We start from the raw sequence: 19348 nt of genomic DNA on the forward strand, positions 1-19348 counted from the left end.
CAAATGAAGAGTTCTTGTCATTTGAGTCTGCTGGCTGTTGAGACAGATTATGTAACAATGCAGGTATGTGCACTTCTAATATTAGAGGTTGTATGAATTAATATGTGATAAGCCTAAGAGGAACCAAAAAGGTTGAAAAAAAATTGAGATTCAAGTTGGTAGCTGAATCTACAGTAAACCTTCTATTGATGAGTCCAGGATGAGCTGCACACGCTGTTATCTGTCCTGCAGCTAAATCAATCTCATCTAGGTCATTCACTGCCAGCTGACTGCCATCATTTGTGTGTGTGTGCAAGCATGTGTGTGTGTACAGTTTGAATCAGTTGGGACTACTTTTGTCACTGTCCTAAAATTAGATTCTGTGGCCTTAAAACAGGTGGGAGATCAATACCATGATCACAGTGGTTATTATGGTATGTTTTTATTTCTTTTAGTTTTCATTTAATTAATATTGATACCCTGCTTTGCATTCATTGTAGGAATCTTCATCAGTTACTGCGTCACATATACATCCCTCTGCATTTACTATACTGAGAGATGCAGGTGTTACTAGACTCTTTCTATGAAACATCATATTCACTAATCAAATGACTCAGAGTCATGTAATTGATAGGTTTCGTTCCAAAAATACCTTAAATATATCTTGGAAAACTTTGTGACATGAAATTCATCCAAAAGATGATCCTCCAAAATCCTTTTGAAAGCAAAAGTCTTAAGATGAGTCAGAACACAGCAACTGTGCTTGCTTTCAATGCCAGCACTCAGACTGTAAGTGACGAGAGTCTGTGCTCTTTTCTTCCCCAGTTGTTGATATTTCTTTTTGGAAATGAACCTATCACTTTTAAATCCTGAGTCATTTCTTGTGTTTACTGTCAAACGTATATGATATTGCTTGTGTAGGAAATTATGTTTATTCATACTGTACTTGGATAACTTTCTCCAAATAAAACTTAATCTTGAAACTGAATATGAAACATACAAATATTTTTATGTTATAAGAATCAATAGGCAGGCAGTATATATATATATAACGGACATCTCAGACATAACTGAAATGTGCTTTCAGACTGAAGTCCTTGACGGAATCTGCAGATGAAGATCTTTGGTAATGCAGCTGTGTTTGGAGGTCTGCAACAAGAGAAAAGTTTCAAAATCTTAAGGACTTACTTACCACCTGAATAACAACCAGCTCTTGACCTTGAATGTTGAGCTTACAAGTTCCAAGTGAAGGAAAGGTTGTGTAATACTGCTACATACAGTATATATACTATGTTTATAGTGTTGCAGCTATACCTCTGAGTTTATTGGACCATTATAGCTACTGGACTTTTGTGCACAATTCTGTTTAAATTTGACTTAAAGGACACATTCATACTTTTTCAAGTCTATCACATAACAATACTACTGATGACCCAGTAATGGTTATTTAACCCATAAACTGTGTCTCATTTGATCAGAACTTTAGCTTGACCCACATGAGTGGGCCAGCACCATACATACCGGACCGAACAATAAAAAACATAATGAATAGGGTTGTGGAACATACATATCATACATTCATATCCCCATATCCTATTGAAGGCAAAAAATTCACTCCAAATGAAATCACAAAACGAAAACAAAATCATGAACATGACCCAATCATGGTGAGGGACGTTGACAGGGTAAAGATATTACTAGTTACTTCATAATGTCTCTTTAAAACATCCATCAGTCATGAGAACAGGCTACTTGGTATTTCTAAGTCATAAACTCGTGTAGAGCTGCGCTTTCAGGTAAACTGTGACAGAGCTTAGAGAGAAATAATTGAGCAGACTCTCAAAAATAACTCTACCTTAAATGTCAAGGTAAAGTGAGCAAGTTCTCTCTCTCTCTTCCCCTCTCATCTCTCTCTCTCTCTCTCTCTCTCTCTCTCTCTCTCTCTCTCTCTCTCTCTCAGAGCTACTCTCGGAGCGCTCAGAAGAAAAGGAGGAAGCGGAGTGTGATCAGCGCAGCGACAGCCTCTACTCAGCGGCAGAACAAGACAGCCCTAATCTACAGTAAACTAACTACCGAGAACGAACCATCAGCTGATCATAAAGCCACAAGTTTGAATTCCTCCACCCGGGAAGACGCACGACAAACGACTTTTGCCTCCTCAGAAAAAACAGACAAACATTTTTTTCGGCACCAACAACTTCGCTGGTTAGGTAAAGTAGAAATAGAGACAGCTGCACAGGTAGCCGGAGAATGGCAGACTCGGCGACCAACAGCGACGGGGAGGACGGACCCCGCGAGCCCATGCGGGGCTTCGCGCGCCAGGGAGCCCTCCGCCAGAAGAACGTGCACGAGGTGAAGGACCACAAATTCATCGCGCGCTTCTTCAAGCAGCCCACCTTCTGCAGCCACTGCACCGACTTCATCTGGTGAGGAGCGGGCACAGGGGCGCACGAAGCTTCACCGGGGGGGTTATTCACCACGCATTAATTTTAGTCAGTGGCATGTTGTTAATTATGTTATTAAGAAGAGATTTAGCTGTTACATTGGATTTAGCTGTTTAAAAAATAAAGGCCTTTTCAGACACAAGTGAATAGACCACTAGAAGCAGTATAAAAGGAGGAAGGGAGGGTAGAGCAAGTTTACTCTCAGTAGTGATGTCTAATTCATAATCTAATAAGCAGGTTGAATGGAGAGAAAAAAAGCTAAGTGACACATGAGATGAAAAAGACAAAATGGCTGTAGACTCCAGTGTTTTACAGTATTACATCATTAAGTTACAACGGCAAAAAAAAAGTGGGAGGGCTGCACTGGTTGCACAGTTTTCTCAAAATAAACATCGATTTCAGCCTCATTCTTGGACTTGTTGATGCTATATGTGTAAGGTAGGGCAGAAAGGAAGACAGATATGTGGGCAGCGCCAGTAAAAAAAAAAAAAAAGAAGAAGAAAAAGGAATAGCTGCAGACCATTGTTTGATGGTATTAAGTAGGCAGAGGAACTGAGAGAGGGTGAGAAAAAAAATGAAACATGTTCTACAAAAGCAGTTCAAAGCAATGAATTGCAGCCAGAAGGAATAACCTGAGTGGTATCAAAGTGTTTCACATGGGCCAAACATTGACACCACTGCTAACACAACTTCAGCAGTTCTTCTCCTGCTGCTCCTTCTCCCCCTCCTCCCTTCCTCCTCATATCCTTCACTCAATCACCTGTGCAGACTTGTCACCATGCAGCCCACCGGGGTTTACTAGACAGTGATACGGCCCTGCACTCAGGTTATTAAATGAGTTTCCGTCTCTAGGTTGGCCTAATTTGTCCCGTTTATTATTATCTGTGCTTTACACAATTCCCAATACAACCATTATTTAAATCCTGTCACAGGACTTTTAATTTGTAAATGGCTAAATGATTTGACCTAGAAGATTGTGTGTGTTGATGGAATCTAATGGAGCAGTCTCAGTGTAAATACTCCTAAACGAAGGAACGCTGTGCACCCCATGTAAGTGATTGACCTGTTAGAATCTATCTATCTATCTATCTATCTATCTATCTATCTATCTATCTATCTATCTATCTATCTATCTATCTATCTATCTATCTATCTATCTATCTATCTGGGTCAATAAGCATAATGAAAAAGAACAATGAGAACACTGAGTGATTTCATACCCCAAGAGATGATCTATTTGTAGCTACAATATGAAAATGAGCAGGGCTGAGTGTGTGGTGGTGCATGTGTGTGTGTGTCTGCACACCTGCAGGCATCCCAGCATTCTCCCAACCTTTGACGATGTGTGGTTGACCTTATTGTTGCCCCGGGGCAGCTGCATTCCTGCCCAACACAGCCGTTTGAGTGTAGACCTGCGTTGACCCCACTACATGTACTGTACTCTTCATACAAGAATCAAATCACTGCTTGCTTACCTCTGTGTGTGAGTGAGTGTGTGTGTGTTTAATTTGTGTTCATTGGATGGAAAGCTGAAGCACGGCACAAAAATGGCATTTGCCATCATACAAATGTCTTGAGGCAAAGTCTCAGAATTCTTTTCCCAAGTATTTTCTTCTGTGTGTGCGTGCGTGCGCGTGTGTGTGTGTGTGTCCACACGGGTCTGTGCTTGATCAACTATCAACCTGTTGTCTGTATGTTCTTCTCTCCTCAGGGGTTTTGGCAAGCAGGGATTCCAGTGTCAGGGTAGGTGGATTAAATGCAGACACACACACACACACACACCCTGGCAAATATGTGTGTTAACTTTGTTGCCCCTATTTTCTGTCATTGTGTTGTTTCTCTCTTTTCATGGTTCAGATTTAAAATCAATGTTCTACTTCATCTCCCTGATCCTATTTTTCCTATATTCTTTTCATTCCTTTTACTTTTGTCTTCCGAACCCATTTTGTCTTCCTTTATCTTAAGTTTTCTTCAAAGTGCTGAGGTGAGCGCTAAGCTCTTATTTTTCATTCAAAAGTATCCAATTCATAGAGATACAGTACAAAGACACAGGATGAACAACACTTGTTTTGACAGTGACTGCATTTTTTTTTTTTTAGAAAATAAGAGTACATTATTACCATTATTATTCTTTGCGGTTTGAAGGGAACAAAGCACAACAATGGAGCAAAGAACAACATCATTAAAGTGTTTTCTCAGGACGAGTAAAGAAATACTGATTAACAGAAAGATTGGACAAGAGTATTTGAACATTATAATATATGAGAGACTGATTAATGTTCTGTGTATGAATATCTGTATCATTGGTAAAGATAAAGGCATGTTGATGTTGCTGGTTAAAAGGGAATTGTATGTGTTTCTTTAAAGATCAGTGGGAGGCATAAAACAACACAGGCAGGTTTAGATGTGGAGGCAGGACTTTGGAGCTTGATTCATGAAGTGAAGGCTACTGTAGATTTTGTGCAGATTTATTTGCTATACCTGCACTTTCTTCATTGATAATGCATGACGCACTCCCAGCTTTACTTTCTAAAACCCAAACAAACAAGATAAATAGCAGAAGCAGACAGGTTATTTTTATACATTTTGTTACAGTAGGAATAACACAGGTGTTACTAATATCATTATGGCTTTGCTCTATTCAAGTGTCCCAGTGAGTCATGACGGGGGGGCAGTGAGGCAGGAACCTGAAGCCGCTAAATGGAATTCAACCATCATTAGTTTTATTACTTCCTACTGTGACACGTCAAAATATCTGCTGTGAAAAAGACCTGCTGTATACAGGAAAACTTGAGATAACTGAGCAAGAAATGTTGTGAGCCCTCAAAATTCAACTGCCTGGATCCAATGGAGGATAAAGTTAGCAGCTGAGGTTTCCTCATTTTCTCTTAAGTTAATCAACATAAAAACAACGTTCACTTCCTGAAATGATGAAGTGTAGCAAGCCATCTGATTCTGTGGGCCTTACGTCTTCTTATCACAGGAAAACTGATGAAACTCCCTGTTGTGCACTAGCGCGTTCTGACGATGAAAACGTGAACAACTAGTAGCAAGGGCAAAACTGAACATAAGCATTATTTCAACTTTCCCTCTGTGTTTCTGTGTTATATAACCTTGGTCATGTTAAATAAATGGAAAGTTAGCTGGAGAATGATTTCAGACACAGTTTGCTACTTTGCTCTGTTCTCCATCCATCTCCCTCTCCCTCAATAAACTGTTTTTTGTTCGGTTGTCTTAGAGACAGATCCAGCATACAGCATTCACTTTGTTAGAGGAACAGACATAAACTATCAGAGAATCATGTCTAGCTGACAAAAATGTGGAGGTGCTGAGAGCCTTTGTGCTTTTTTTCAATTTGCTTGAAGTCTATGTTTTTTCCACTTGTATTAACAGCCAACTAGATGTGTCCAAGGATTTTCACGTCTCCTAGCAACAGTGAAACATTCAGATGCAACTGTCTATATGCTGAAGGATGGAAGGAAAGCTGTTCAATACAGCAGTTGGTTAGCTGGTAATTAGCCTATGTTGATATGTAATTGATCAATAATGTCCTTAAGGGATGCATCCGCTGCACTCCAGGGACCCTGATGCCTCTGGAGAGGAAGGGGTGTGTTGCAGGTGTAGGGAGGCTCCTGTACTAAGTGTTTTTTATCTGAAATTTCAGATTTAATGCTGGTGCCTAAAATAACTGCATGGTAAGAGCATAGCAGCATGGTTGAGCTTGTATATGTGTAAATGAGGGACTTAACATAGCAACAGTTTGCACTTACCTGTGTGCATGTCCTGAGATGCTCTTTGTCTGTTTGGAGCAGAATATCACTTCCCAAGAGCTCAGGGAGAAAGGGAATTCCTCTGCAAGGTCACACACACACACACGCGCACACACACACTGTTGGAGAGAAGTGAGCGATCAGTGTCTGAGTGTGATCTGCCTCACAGTTTCATAGTATTTGTTTGACAGACACATCGTTCTCTAAGAAACTTAAGGGTGGTGTCTGTGTGTATGCAGCAGGATTTGGTCTGCTGCAGGATTTCACAGCTGTATGATGGTGCAGTTTTTCTGATTAAATTGTTTGTTTGACTCTTCCACTGTGAGGGTCAGTGCATGGCCAGCATGTTGACATGCCTTTCAATGAAAGGTCAATCCATCAGTGAGATCTGGCAAGTTGTGTATCCTACATACGTTTTGCATTACCTTACTTTGTCGTAAACTTTAAAAGCTAGCATTTCAAAGGGGTACAGGTCCTGCTGCTGGATAGAGAACCCCACACCCCAAAAAGCAGCCTGGTAACAGGTTTCAGAAAGCAGCACAGGCAGCCAGCAACACTTTGCGGTAGTTATGCATAGTTAAGAAGGATGTGGTGTAGACGGCAGTGTGTTGTCATTTTTCAGACATGATCAGATGTTGTTTAGATCTACTGACAGTCAGCATAAGTGATACCTCTAACTTTGAACTCATTGAACTGTCTTGTTCAAGTAAAGTAATAATTTACCTTTCCATCACACACCAATCAGTCTCTGCTGTGAAGAGAATATGATGTTCAGTGACTTGAGTTCTTGTGAAATAATTTTAAAAAAGCCTCAAAACGACCACAGAAAATTCTCACACTACATGAGCAGCCTAACCTGCTGCTCTGCTGTCCATCTGTGTGCTTTGTGTGTGTGAAGTTAACTTCAGTCACTTGTCTGTCCGTCCAATTTACATCTTAATTTTCACCAGTGTTTGGTCACAGATGGGAGAAATAATAACATGCATACACAGCAGGTAAAACAGGAAGGTACTTTGGCATTGTACAGCCTGTTACTGCTTATGCAGTAGGTCTTGAGACTGGTTGGAGCAGCTCATTGCTTCGCTATTGTTGTTGTAAACTGTAATGCCTCGGTGGGATTCAGCTGTTTAGTTTACATACACTAGAAAGAGTGTGGGACTCCAAGGGCGGTAGCAGCTTGTATTATGTAATGTGGTGTCTCTAAGAAGTGTAGTTTTCAGCATATTTCATGCTTCTTCATGATGTGAGTTTGTGTGCACGTGATCCATGCTCCATTTAATGACCTGGCGAGCACTTATTTCCTTAATGGCTGCTTGTGGAGAGCTGTGTGTGCTCTGCTGCTTCCATGTGATTGATTGGTTTTGTGTGTGTGTTTATGCACACAGCCCTAAATGAGTGTGTTAATAATGAGTCGGGGCAAATTATCCCTTTAGAGAGAGTGCTTGAAAGGGATGGGGAGGCAGGAAATGTAAGAAACATCGCAAATATAGGAATTATAGCTGCTGCGCAGCGATGGGTCGGGTCCGGGCTACTTTTGGGCAAATTTAGGCAATTCTGAGCAACAAACAGGAGAATAGGAAGACAAGACAGTTGACCTTATAATGTTCAATTTGCATCAGTTGAGGATTGAACCCACAACCTCGGGAACCAAAGACCATTGTCTATCGCACTGAGCTAATTGACAAGTGGCAAATCAACAGTGGCTTCACAAATTGAGTAAGCCATTCACTGTCGTGTAGGCAGATTTGAAACCACAGTAAAAAGAAAAATCAGTTTTTGAGGTAAAATAATGATATTTGTCAAACATCTACTATGAGTCTAAGATGTTAGGAGCCTTCGCGCATGGACCAGTCCAAGCTATTTGTTTGTTTTTTTTAATTTAGAGGCTTGCTGTGATGCCACCATTAGGACAATTGTCTTGTGTTTCATATTGAGGTCAACTGACATTTTGATCTGTCATCATCACCACCATCACCCTTGCTGGGTCTCGAACTCACAACCTCTGACACCAAGAACCAGCTCCTAACTCGCTGAGCTAATTGGCTGGTAGTGAGACCTGCTGTGTAGCTTCATTTATCCACTCAGGGAGTCAGTGCCCAGGCAGCTGTTGTCAAGGCAGATTTCAGAAAGTCAGAAATTCTGTTATCTAAACAAAAATCTGTTAATACATAAATTGCATTTAGACAGCAAATCAGCTTAAGGACATGTGACATTTTGATCCATCATCATCATCATCGTCATCATCACCCTTGCTGGGTCTCGAACTCACAATCTCTGACACCAAGAACCAGCTCCTAACTCACTGAGCTAATTGGCTGGTAGTGAGACCTGCTGTGTAGCTTCATTTATCCACTCAGGTGAGCCAGTGCCCGGGCAGCTGTTGTGATGAAATGGTCAAAATGTCAATAATTCAGTCATCTAAACAAAAATCTGATAATACATAAATTGCATCTTGACAGCATGGAAATGTTGGTGATTTGTTTTTAATGATAAGTGTTTTGCTTCATAAGAGAAAATATGATGTTTATAAATTCCACTCTCACATTGACTGCAGTTGTTCCCATGAGAGCAGAATTCAAAATGTTCTAGAAAATTCAGTTTTTGAGTTAAAATTCTGATATTTGCCAAACTTCATCAACCATGACTCCAGAATATTGTCATTTTTTTTCAGGAAGATTGAAAATGTATTTATCAAGAATTTGATGGTATATGTTTACAGTACTGTTTGCAGTCAAACGTTTTCATGCACTGTTGGCTCAATTTTTGCTTAATCAAAAATCCGAGAAACAAGTTTTGTGGAGGACGGTCTGGAGATGCTCTGTAGCAAGTTTGGTGTCAATTGAGCAAAAATTGTGGGAGGAGATACATTTTAAAAGTTTTACAGTTATTGAAAAAAACAGAGTGATGGACTTCATAATTTGTAATAAGTTTAAGTGGACAAAAGTTTCAGCAGTATTGAGGCTACATTGTAGTGAAGTTTCAACACTGTAGCATCTACCGTTGGTTTGGTAGGAATTTTTAAAGTTTTTAAATTTAAACGCTTATTGTGCCCCCCCTAGGAGGGGGGGGCACATGTCCTTGGAGTTGAGTGAATCTGGCATGGGACTGAACCTTTGTGCAAAGTTTGGTGAGTTTTCGCCCATGGGAAGTATGACTTCCTTGGAAGAAGAAAGAAAGAAAGAAGAAGAAGAAGAAGAATTCCTAGGAATACAATAGTGTCCTGTCAGCTGCGCTGCCCGGACCCTAATAAGGAGGGGAAATAGGGAGAATCATTTGGAAAGAAGATGGAAAACAAGGATGCTAAGACGAGAGATGAGAACGGTGGAAGGGCTCGAGGACGACAGAAAAGTGTGGGTGGAATTCATAGAGGAAAGAGGGAGTAACAAAAGGGGGTGAAAGTGAGTGGGAGGGATATAGGAAGGAGAGGAGGATTACATATGATTTCCTTGAAAGTTCCAATGAAAGTAGTTCATAGAGAGACGGAAAAATAGAATGATAAAAGACATGTTACATGTCTTTTGGGACAGAAACTGTTTTCTCTGCAGTCTTGTCGCATGATGTATGACACATGGAGAGAACATACTGAGCACAATGTAGAAAACAGGGAAGAGATTGGAGGCTTGGCTCAAAAAAGAAGAACTGATGAAGATTGAGGAAGGATAGATCAGGGTAGAAATAGACAGAATGCATGCTACAGTAAGTTCTCCATGATATATTTAATCCACCATTCTGTTCAGCATGCTAAATATAATCCTTTTATAGTGTATATGAGGTCGCAGGCACACTAACATGCTGTGCTGGTACTGATGATGCCATCAAGATAAATCACAGTGCTTTTTTTGCATTCTGCACAATTCAAAAGAATTTGATCATGTTGTAGATGGAGAGAATTGCACAAAAATGGAAATGGTCTGTTCAGTTAGATACTGTATATTCTAAAACCTAGAATAAATTAAACAGGGCAGATGGCTGAAATGAGTGAGATAGGTATGCAGGAATGACACTCCAACAGAGAAGTGGTGGGTGAGATTTTTCTGCCAGGCAGAGGAGATAATGGACAGGGAAGAAGAGGTAGAAAAGAGGCGAGAGATAGAAGAGAGATTAAATGGTGTAGGCACGGAGTGTTGATTGCGCCTAAAACAAGGCTTAAAGGTGTTGTTTGCTGCGGCTATTAGGATGCTTCCAAAGTAAAAATGTATGTATTTGTAAAAAGCTCTATTCAATCTTCCCTTTGACTGATGGCATCTTTTGTGTTCAGGTTTAATCGGGTGTCTCTCGCTTTCAGCAGCATCCATCAAGCTCCAGTTGGGCACGGTGCCCACAGTTCCTCTGGATTCATATAATATGTTTTCTGCCTTTTCATGAGCGCACTCGGGTTCAAATGAGTTAGTGAACATTTGCAAACATTGGTGTCTGTTGGCGGTGCCGAACGCAGCTCAGGTGCTTCTGCAACTCCAACCTGCGTGGGTGGGAGGGCTCCGGATCCAAAACCTCCCTCCCACACACACAAACACACACACGCACGCACGTACGCACACACACACACACACACACACACACACACACACACACACACACACACACACACACACACACACACACACACACACACACACACACACGGACTTGATGTTGAGGTGTAACACTGAGATCCTGAAGCAAAGAAAAATGCTTAAAAACATCTGACTGATATCGAGTATTATTTTTTCACCCCCTCTGAGTGCTTTGTTTCCCCGATGTCATTTGACCTACAGCTCTCTTCTTGTGATCCCACGCTCTCTTTTTTCTGTTTTTCGCTCTTGTCCTCAGTCTTTCTGTTCTCTTTCTTCCCCTTTTCGTCCAGCTTTCTTTTATCTCTACCTATTATCCCTTCTTCATACTGTTCCTCATTCTCTTCCTCCCCATATTTCTCAATCTGTTTTTCTCTCTCTGCATGCTTCTTGGTTTCCCCCTCTCTCCTCCTTCAGCCATTTCTCCAGCTTCCCACTTCTCCCTCCATCGCACTCTCTATCTCCCCCTTCTCTCCAGTGGCTGTGTGTTGGAAACTGTGGGCTTTGATGCTTTTATAAATAGCCTAAGTGTTCCACTGAGAGTACCACCAAATGGATGGATGGATGGATGGATGGATGGACGGACGGACGGATGGATGGATGGATGGGTGGGGGAGTGGAGTGGGGGCTGAGTGCGTAGGTGTGAATGTTGGAAGGCACCGGTTAAAAAGCAAGGATTAAAAAGCAACAGAGGGAGATAGAGGTGTTTATTGAAACAGACCTTGGTTTTAGAGTAAAGTTGTGAAACACTCGTCTTCAGAGACCTGTAGATTTTGAATATAATATCAATTTTTCTTTCTTCCTTTCTTTTTGTGCTGAAGAGTATTTCATAGTGGTAAAAGTTACGTTTTTTGTCTAAATGGAAGAAAGGATTTGTTGGGCACCATATTTCTGGAAGCATTTATCTGCATGCAAGGGCTAGCTGTGCATTGCACATCTGCTTCATTAAGCTTGAATGTTGATGCACACTACACTGTAGGTGTGATATGGTGGACTTTCATAGGTGTGATATGGCAGACTTTAAAATAGTGAGAAGTGTGAGATCCTGAGTTGCGTACTGTAGCATTTAATTAGTGCATTTAATGGTGCAGTGTTTGTTGTCACATGGTGATTACTGCTGTTTTATAGGCCTCTCCACAAGAAACAGTGACTCTATATTGGCACAGCAGCTAACATGTTCACAATGACATGCTGGCATATTGTTGTTTAACAGCTATGTTTTTGTATATTAACCTACTAATTAGCACCAAACAAAGACAACAGTGGTATCACATTAGTTGTGTGGGTATTTGGTCATAACACTAATGCTATACAAATTGAACTGATGAGGAAATGTCAGATGATTTTTGTTTTGTTTCCTGTGAGAGATACATGGCTGTCGGTCCAAAAGTTAATGGAAATCACAATTACAGTTGTTGAGATATTTTAGTCTCAACAACATGGCTAGAAAAACCAGCATGAATATTGGTATTAGATAATGGGCCCTAGTTTGCTGGCGCAGCGCAGGTGGCGCAAGGTAGCGCAGCCGGTCTAATGCAAGTTTCGACCAGCGCAGCCGAGCGCAAAGTCAGATTGGAAGATTGGCAGATCGCGCTGCGCTGAGATAGGCGTGGCCGCGCAGCAGGGGGAGGCGTCACAGATTCAGCTTGGTGCAGTGGAAGTTTCGTCCGAAAATGTCCCGCCGAGGTTGCGCTGAAAGCTCGCCACCTCCAACCAGGTCTATTCTCAGCGCAGGGCGGAGCGCAGCAGGTGCAGTGCAAGTTTGGCTGACTGACCTGCAGTGCACACACGTCACCAAGACCTCACAGGCAGATCTCCACAGTTCCAGACACATTTCAATGCAATAAATATCCACAATAACCACTATTTAATGCAACTAACGGAATCAACACGTGAATTTATATCTATATAGATTGTCCCGTCACATCTGACGTCAGATCAAAGCAGAGATCAAAGGCTGTGGCACGCGTAATGGAAACTCCACCTGAATTAACACAGCAGGGACGAACTGGCACTGAAAAGCAGCTGTGGATGTCCCAAGCAGGACTGAGGGTGGATGACTGCATGTCGCTGCCGTGTTGAGATACCACTCTGCCCTTGTGATGATCGCTGTATTTATTTATTTACTTATTAATTCATAACCGCGTGCGACCGCATCACGCAGCCGTAATGAAAAACAAAACACAAATCATTATCTCTCTTAGTCCACCATAACAGCCTCGGTATCAGACAGTCAGTATATAGCCTACTACAGTATAGGCTACTCAGCATCTCTATCACAGAAAAAGAGAAAAAAAGAAACGGACAGAGAGAGAGAGAGAGGAGGACAGAGAGAGAGAGAGAGAGAGAGAGGGAGAGAGAGAGAGCTTGTCCTTTACGCTGATTTCATCCGCATGGTGTTTATGTTTATGTTGTGATTAGTGTAGCCTACACCTCTCATCTTATACACAGGGTTTGAATAAATGTGAGTTTCTTTATTAGTTTATTAGTTGTTGTTTCTTAGATTGCGTAGGGGTTCTCAGTGTATCAGATCAATCCTGGTTAAGTATATTAGTAAACTCATTGTTGGTCACTCTGAGCTCGGACCTCCGGGGAAACAGCTGTTTCCTCCGGGGAGAGGTTCGGCCTCTGGCGTCGCTGTTTCCTCCGTCCATGTCAAAGTATAAAATGACAAACTTGCAGCGCGCATCACCCGCCGCGCAGTTAAAGGTGAGGAGAGGAGCTCCTTTGATTGGTGAAGATCTGACTCGGCTGTGTCAAACCCACTCCACGCCTTTCTCTCCTCCTCCTGTCTCCCTTCCGCCCTCTCTCCTCCCTCTTTGCCGTTTGCGCCGGTGGGAGGGACGAGGGGAGGGATTGCGCTGGCGTAAGTCTGACTGCGCGGCCGACCAAACTTGCGAAATGGACCTGGGCCACACCCCGTTGGCGTGGCGAAGCTGCGCTGACGTTAGACTTCACCTGGTCGACGAAACTAGGGCCCAATGTGTATCATGTGAGTGACTCCATGCTGTAGCAGGAAAAGCTCTGTTGCATTATGTGGGTTCTTGAAGTCACTCTCCTTATTATTGAGGGTTAAGCAAGTGACTGCCTTTACAGTAGATTGCTTGTCAAAGACTTTTCTAGAGTTCATGTTATATAACACTATTGTGTGGCCTGTCATGCCAGCTGTTGTGGTGCATATAACAACACTGATAGTGAGCCTCAGTCAGCATATTGATAGAGCCAAAAACATTGTAGCATTATAGTGTATTGATTTTTCCCTCAGTGCCCTGGTGCTTTTCAGACACAACAAACTTGCATCCTAAACAGCTTGTGCTCATGGCACACAACAACATAATATGAATCATATGTTTAAGGTGGGAAGATCCATTCTAATTATTGCTTGTGGAGAAAAAGCTTTTGTGTAGGTTTGATTAAAATGAGTTTGGAGTTTTGTTCTAATGCTGCACCCATTTGAAGCTCCAGATTAGAGCATTAGCTGATTCTGTAAGCATTAATGTAAATGTAATGCAAGTGCTGCAGCACAAATTCAATTTATTAGGACAGAGTTAAGTAGTGCAATCAAACAAAGTCAGGGAGGTAATGCAGAAATACCAAATAATATAAATGTAAAGGCTGCTCTTTAGTTTTTATCTGACTTTCAGCTTTCAGTAAACATGAATGTAAACTGATACTCTTTTATGGCTTTGTTTACTGCATTATTTTTTTCTGACAGTCACTCTACAGTAACACCCAGTGCGTTTCCTCCCCCAACTGCTTCCTCTTTTCAGTTTAATGTGGAGGGTGTTAATGTGCTCTTCTGTGTCTCTGCTGGCTCATGTATGTGTTTGTAACTAACTATTCATGTAAAGCAGTCGACCTTCAAGTACTCATTGTTTCTTTTTATGTGCCTATCAGTGGTGGCTGTGATGTTTCTTTGAGTGTGCTGTTCCACAGGTGTGTGTATGTGTGTGTGCGTGTGTGTCACAAAGTCTAATTTTACTTGTCAGTGAGGGCCGGCTCCTTTTTGCTCTGATCTACTTTGACACATCCTAAGTCTCATCTGAGAGTGTTTGTTTGTGTGTGCTTGTACTCACTTTCAGCTACAGATTGACAGACAATCTCCTTCAGGGCTTAGTTGTCCTTGCCGCTGACATTTGTGGCAATAGTACACCCGTTGCCACGGTGACACCTTGGAGACATATTGGGACAGATGAGACAGCCAATGTGGGTCAAGCTTGTTTGGCATCACAGCCTACACACACACACACAAACTGAAAAAGACTGACACCAGTAACCCCTTCTTCCTCCTCACATGGTCCAAATAAGCAAAGTGTGAACTCTTAGCCTGTTTGAAGGGAAGCTACTATCACAACTGCTGCCGTCACATGTCCTGTTCAATTTCAAATAACAGGCCAACAGTAAGACAGGCGTTGCAAAGATGCTAGCATGCCTAATAAGCGAGGATCTGGATAAATATGACCTACGACCTATTCAACACACTCTGTGCACCCTGAATGACAGGCACACAGACAGGGATTTGAAAAACCTGATGAACTTTTTTCACACCCCTCCATTGAGGCATATACACGTACTCTGTTCAGTACAGAGGGAGTTAGACGAGAAAACACTCAAGTCTTTTTTGGAACAGTCATATAGGTCATTTTGAAAAGCACTTACAAAAGACCCACTTAATCATTAAGGTGATCATCCTGCAGTTGACTAATGACTGTAAAGAGCCCTGTTGTCTGTCAGATAAAGATAACTACTCTACAGTAATGTTAAGATTGTGATATTACATAATGTCACCTCGTCAAACCAGAATCCTGGTGGCTGTAGACGTTTTTGCATAGTTGTAACACATTAATAGGTGCTAACTCACTGTGAATCTGTGTCAGTCCCAGAGAGTGCCATCGCCTACACTCGGTACTGCCAATAGCTGCTTCCCTACTGCACAGGGGGGGGCATGGTTCATTGTGCCGGTGGCTGGTAGATTGGTGACCTCTACCAGCTACTCTGCCAGGTAGTACAAGCATCAATAATGCTTCTATGAGGAGGATAAGAAATTTAGTGATGCAGAACTGAAGCTGTCTGTTTTTGTTTACCTGGTGTGAACAAACGTTGATGGTATTTTACTAATGTCAATGAGAGTTGCATCAATACAGTGCTACCAAGACAGATTCCTGTCGTTATATTCCACTTGCCAAATAAAGTTGCCCTGTTTATAATTCACAGTCTGATAAAGTAGTCTGAGCTGTGTTTTGGCCTGTCGTCTAGTTAATATATAATATATATATCTAGTTAATAATATAATTTACAATCCCGGACCGCATGTTTTTGGCTATTTGTTTACCTTTTTTCTCACGTCGAAGCGAACTCTGTACATCACCTAGAAACAAATGTTTCATGTGGTTGAAGAGTGACTTTCCAACGTGCTCCTCGAAAAAACGGCAAGTTTTTCCACCGTTTCGTTCATGAGTACGAAGGAGAAGAAGAGAGCTCGGTTTCTCCAAAAACGGAGCTCCCGCTCTAGTTTCTTTTTTTAAGTATAAAACTTACGCGGGATTCGAACCGGGGACGCCTGCGTTGAGGACTGTAGCCTCTACATGGGGTGGCCGCCTTAACCACTGCGCCACACACCGCCCCCTCCCGCTCTAGTTTCAGAGAAAAATGCACTTTTGTGTCAAGTGGCAATCCGCTCATTTTACCGGTACTCTGCAGTGTGGCATGTCTCCCAAATGATTTCTAAATAAGTGTTTTTGTAGGCAAATCTGGGGGGTGCGGCGGCGTGGAGTGCAGCGGTGCGGGTCTCTGGCGCAGCGGAGACAGCTCCGTGACACTACTGTGTGACTGACCGCCGGTGAGTGCTTTGGGACGGGGCGGCCGGCTCACAGCACCCGCTGCACAGCACCCGCTGCACGTTGAAAACAGCAGTGATAACGTGCTTTCAGGTCCGAATCTCCAAACCAGAAACGTTTGTAACAGCACCGGAAAAAGTCGCTAGATTTGTCGCTGTTAGTTATGTAGTTATGTTTGACTGATTCTGCACATAGCTTGGGATTATTTCATACTGTTTGAGCATTATTCCTGTACGAAAAAAAGTCCTGCAGTCTGCATTCAGTGTGTGCAGTGTTAGTGAAGTCAGGGAAGGTGTTTCTTACTCAGTTCCACATTAGGCTACTCAGTCTCACCACAATCATATCATATCAAATCATACCTTCCCTCTGCTTGTTCTTTCTGTCATGGCAATTGTGTCATACATGATCACTTCTGTCGGTGGACCTTTGTTCCTCTCTGTATTTGTTGTTTTGCAATGAAGATGATCTTTGAATTGAACCTGCTCCATTGCACTCAGGGCAAATTGATGTTGATGATGAGATGAGCTAAATGTCTAAAATGTGAATCATGGTGTGTAGGTGGGATGGCCCACCTGGATTAGTAACTGCTGGGGCAGAGATGCTGCTGTTCTGCTGCTGCGGGTTTGAAAGTGTTCTTTGAAAAAAGCTGCACTTGCATGATGAGTTTTGTTCCAAACTGAGCACGAAACTATGATATAATTTCCAGGACAAGAGGTCAGGTTCTGGACTAAATATTGTGTAACAGACAGTGATGTTGAAATCGGTGTAATTTTTCCTCAAAATGGATATCAAATCACAGTGCTGAGTTTCATACACAGTGGTGAATGTGCTTCCTCTTTACACATGTATTGAATATAGATTGTTTGTTCATACAAATGAACAAAAGGAGTGTTTACCAGCTTTAGACATACTTCCTCATCATCGTAATTTGACCTATAGGAGTGAATGAATGGCAGAGATATAGGGCCTGTATTGTTGTGGTAACTATAATAAACATGGTAAAGGTGATGGCTGGGTCACAGTTCATGAACCAATTGTGGCCTTCATCAAGCTAAGAGGGCTCCATCATCACACTCACAATAGGTAACACACAGTTAAGCTTGTGTCACGGATGAAAACAGCAATTAAACAGGGAAACAGCAATGACTTTCAGCTGTGAACAGCAGTCTCCTGTCTGAAAGGTCTCTGTGTTTTGAGGACCTCTCTATTCACCCTAACTTCCTCCTCGTTCTTTATGCTATGTTATCAAACTTAATCTTACACAGATTTTAGACGACTGGACTCTGACCAAAAGGCCATTCTCAGCATGAATGTTATTAATTCTTGGCTAATTAAACTTAACAACATCAACACCAGTTTCTCTTTACAGTTTTTCTCAATTGCTAAAACACTAAACCCTGTTGTCTGAACCAAATTCTCAGTTGCCTGAACCCACTGATTGAATCAGTCACTCTTTTGGCAAAACCATCAGCACTTTTCACCTGTTTAGACACAACTTGCCAACACATTTTCATTGTGATGCACCTGTGTTGCATAATGCTGAGCACAGGTGGCAAAAGTCAAAAGTCAAAAATGAAGTCCTGTGGCCTGATCCAGTACAGAGAAATTATGCTGTGGCTGAGTTACTGTATGCACTTCTCATTTCTATATTTTTGTACTTTATTTTTACGTAAGCTTACTGTATACAAGTGCTAAATGCACAAGATTTCTGTTTGTTTTTGTACTGTGCTACGTGTAAATGCACAGGATTTCTGGTTTTTGTACTTTTTTTTTTTTTTTTTTTACTATGTACAAGTGCTAAATGCACAGGTTTTTTGTTTTGCAAGAGGAGAAGATGAGAGACGACAGGGTGAAGGAAGAGAGGATGAGGGAGGGAGGGATGAACTGGGAAGAAAAAAGAAGAAGTAAGGAAAAGGGGATGAAATGGATGTGGGGAGGGAGGGAGGAGGGTGAAAGAAAGGGAAGGAGATAAGTGCTACAGTGTAAATGCACTGTTTTTTTGTTTTGCAACATGCATTTAGCCTACAGTGAACGATAAACATTTATTTCTTCAGCTTCATGTCCTGAGCATTGTGTTTTCTATTTTTCTATGTAGTGTTTAGTGGCTGCTCAGTAGTGTTTTTAATTTTGATTGACTCGGGGCACGATTTGACAACATAGTTCAGTTTTGGGCACAGATTGAACTGTTTTGAGGTGAAAGTTTGGTTTTGCAAGAAGAGTCTGAGGTTTTGTGAATGTAGCTTGAAAATTGGGGTTTGTGTTCACAGTTCAGAGAAAATGAGAGAAGCTTTCGAGAAATGTGTCTTAGCAATCGAGAAAAACTGTAACTCCATGATAGGCCTACATGTTATGATGTTTTTGTTTTGAGACATTCCCTGAAGACTCACACCAACCTTTGACTTTTTGCAGTGTGTTTATGTTTAGTCAAAGTGTGTCAATGCAGAAATCTTAAGGCAAAATCAAACTTTAAGTAAACATGGTTTTCAAAGTTGCTCTATGTCTCTGTGTGTGTGTGTGTGTGTGTGTGTGTGTGTGTGTGTGTGTGTGTGTGTGTGTGTGTGTGTGTGTGTGTGTGTGTGTGTGTGTGTGTGAGGATGTTGTGGAGAGACCAGCTAACTATGTCACTGTTGCTCCTGAGATCCTTTAACCCATTGGTCTATAGACGGTAACCTAGCAACAGGGACACGAGCCGACAGGAGAGCAGTGATCTCAGACCTCTTTTTCTGCCTGTTCCTCTGTCTTTTTGACTTTGTACATTTGACTTCCCT

General features: G+C 41.8%; 1 protein-coding gene across 1 annotated transcript in view; it reads left to right on the forward strand.

The window, feature by feature from the left end:
- Positions 1-2004: 2004 nt before the first annotated feature.
- LOC310990024 (protein kinase C beta type-like) overlaps positions 2005-19348 on the forward strand; it is a gene marked incomplete at its 3' end in the record, with an annotated part of 76315 nt that continues 58971 nt past the window's right edge. The window contains exons 1-2 of the mRNA XM_083977234.1: positions 2005-2405; positions 4135-4166. Of these exons, the coding sequence (XP_083833360.1) occupies positions 2230-2405; positions 4135-4166 (208 nt within the window). The 5' untranslated portion in view covers positions 2005-2229. The remainder of the gene's footprint in view (positions 2406-4134; positions 4167-19348) is intronic.

This window comes from Trachurus trachurus (assembly GCF_905171665.1).
Source record: "Trachurus trachurus genome assembly, chromosome: 8".
NCBI classification, from domain to species: Eukaryota; Metazoa; Chordata; class Actinopteri; order Carangiformes; family Carangidae; genus Trachurus; species Trachurus trachurus.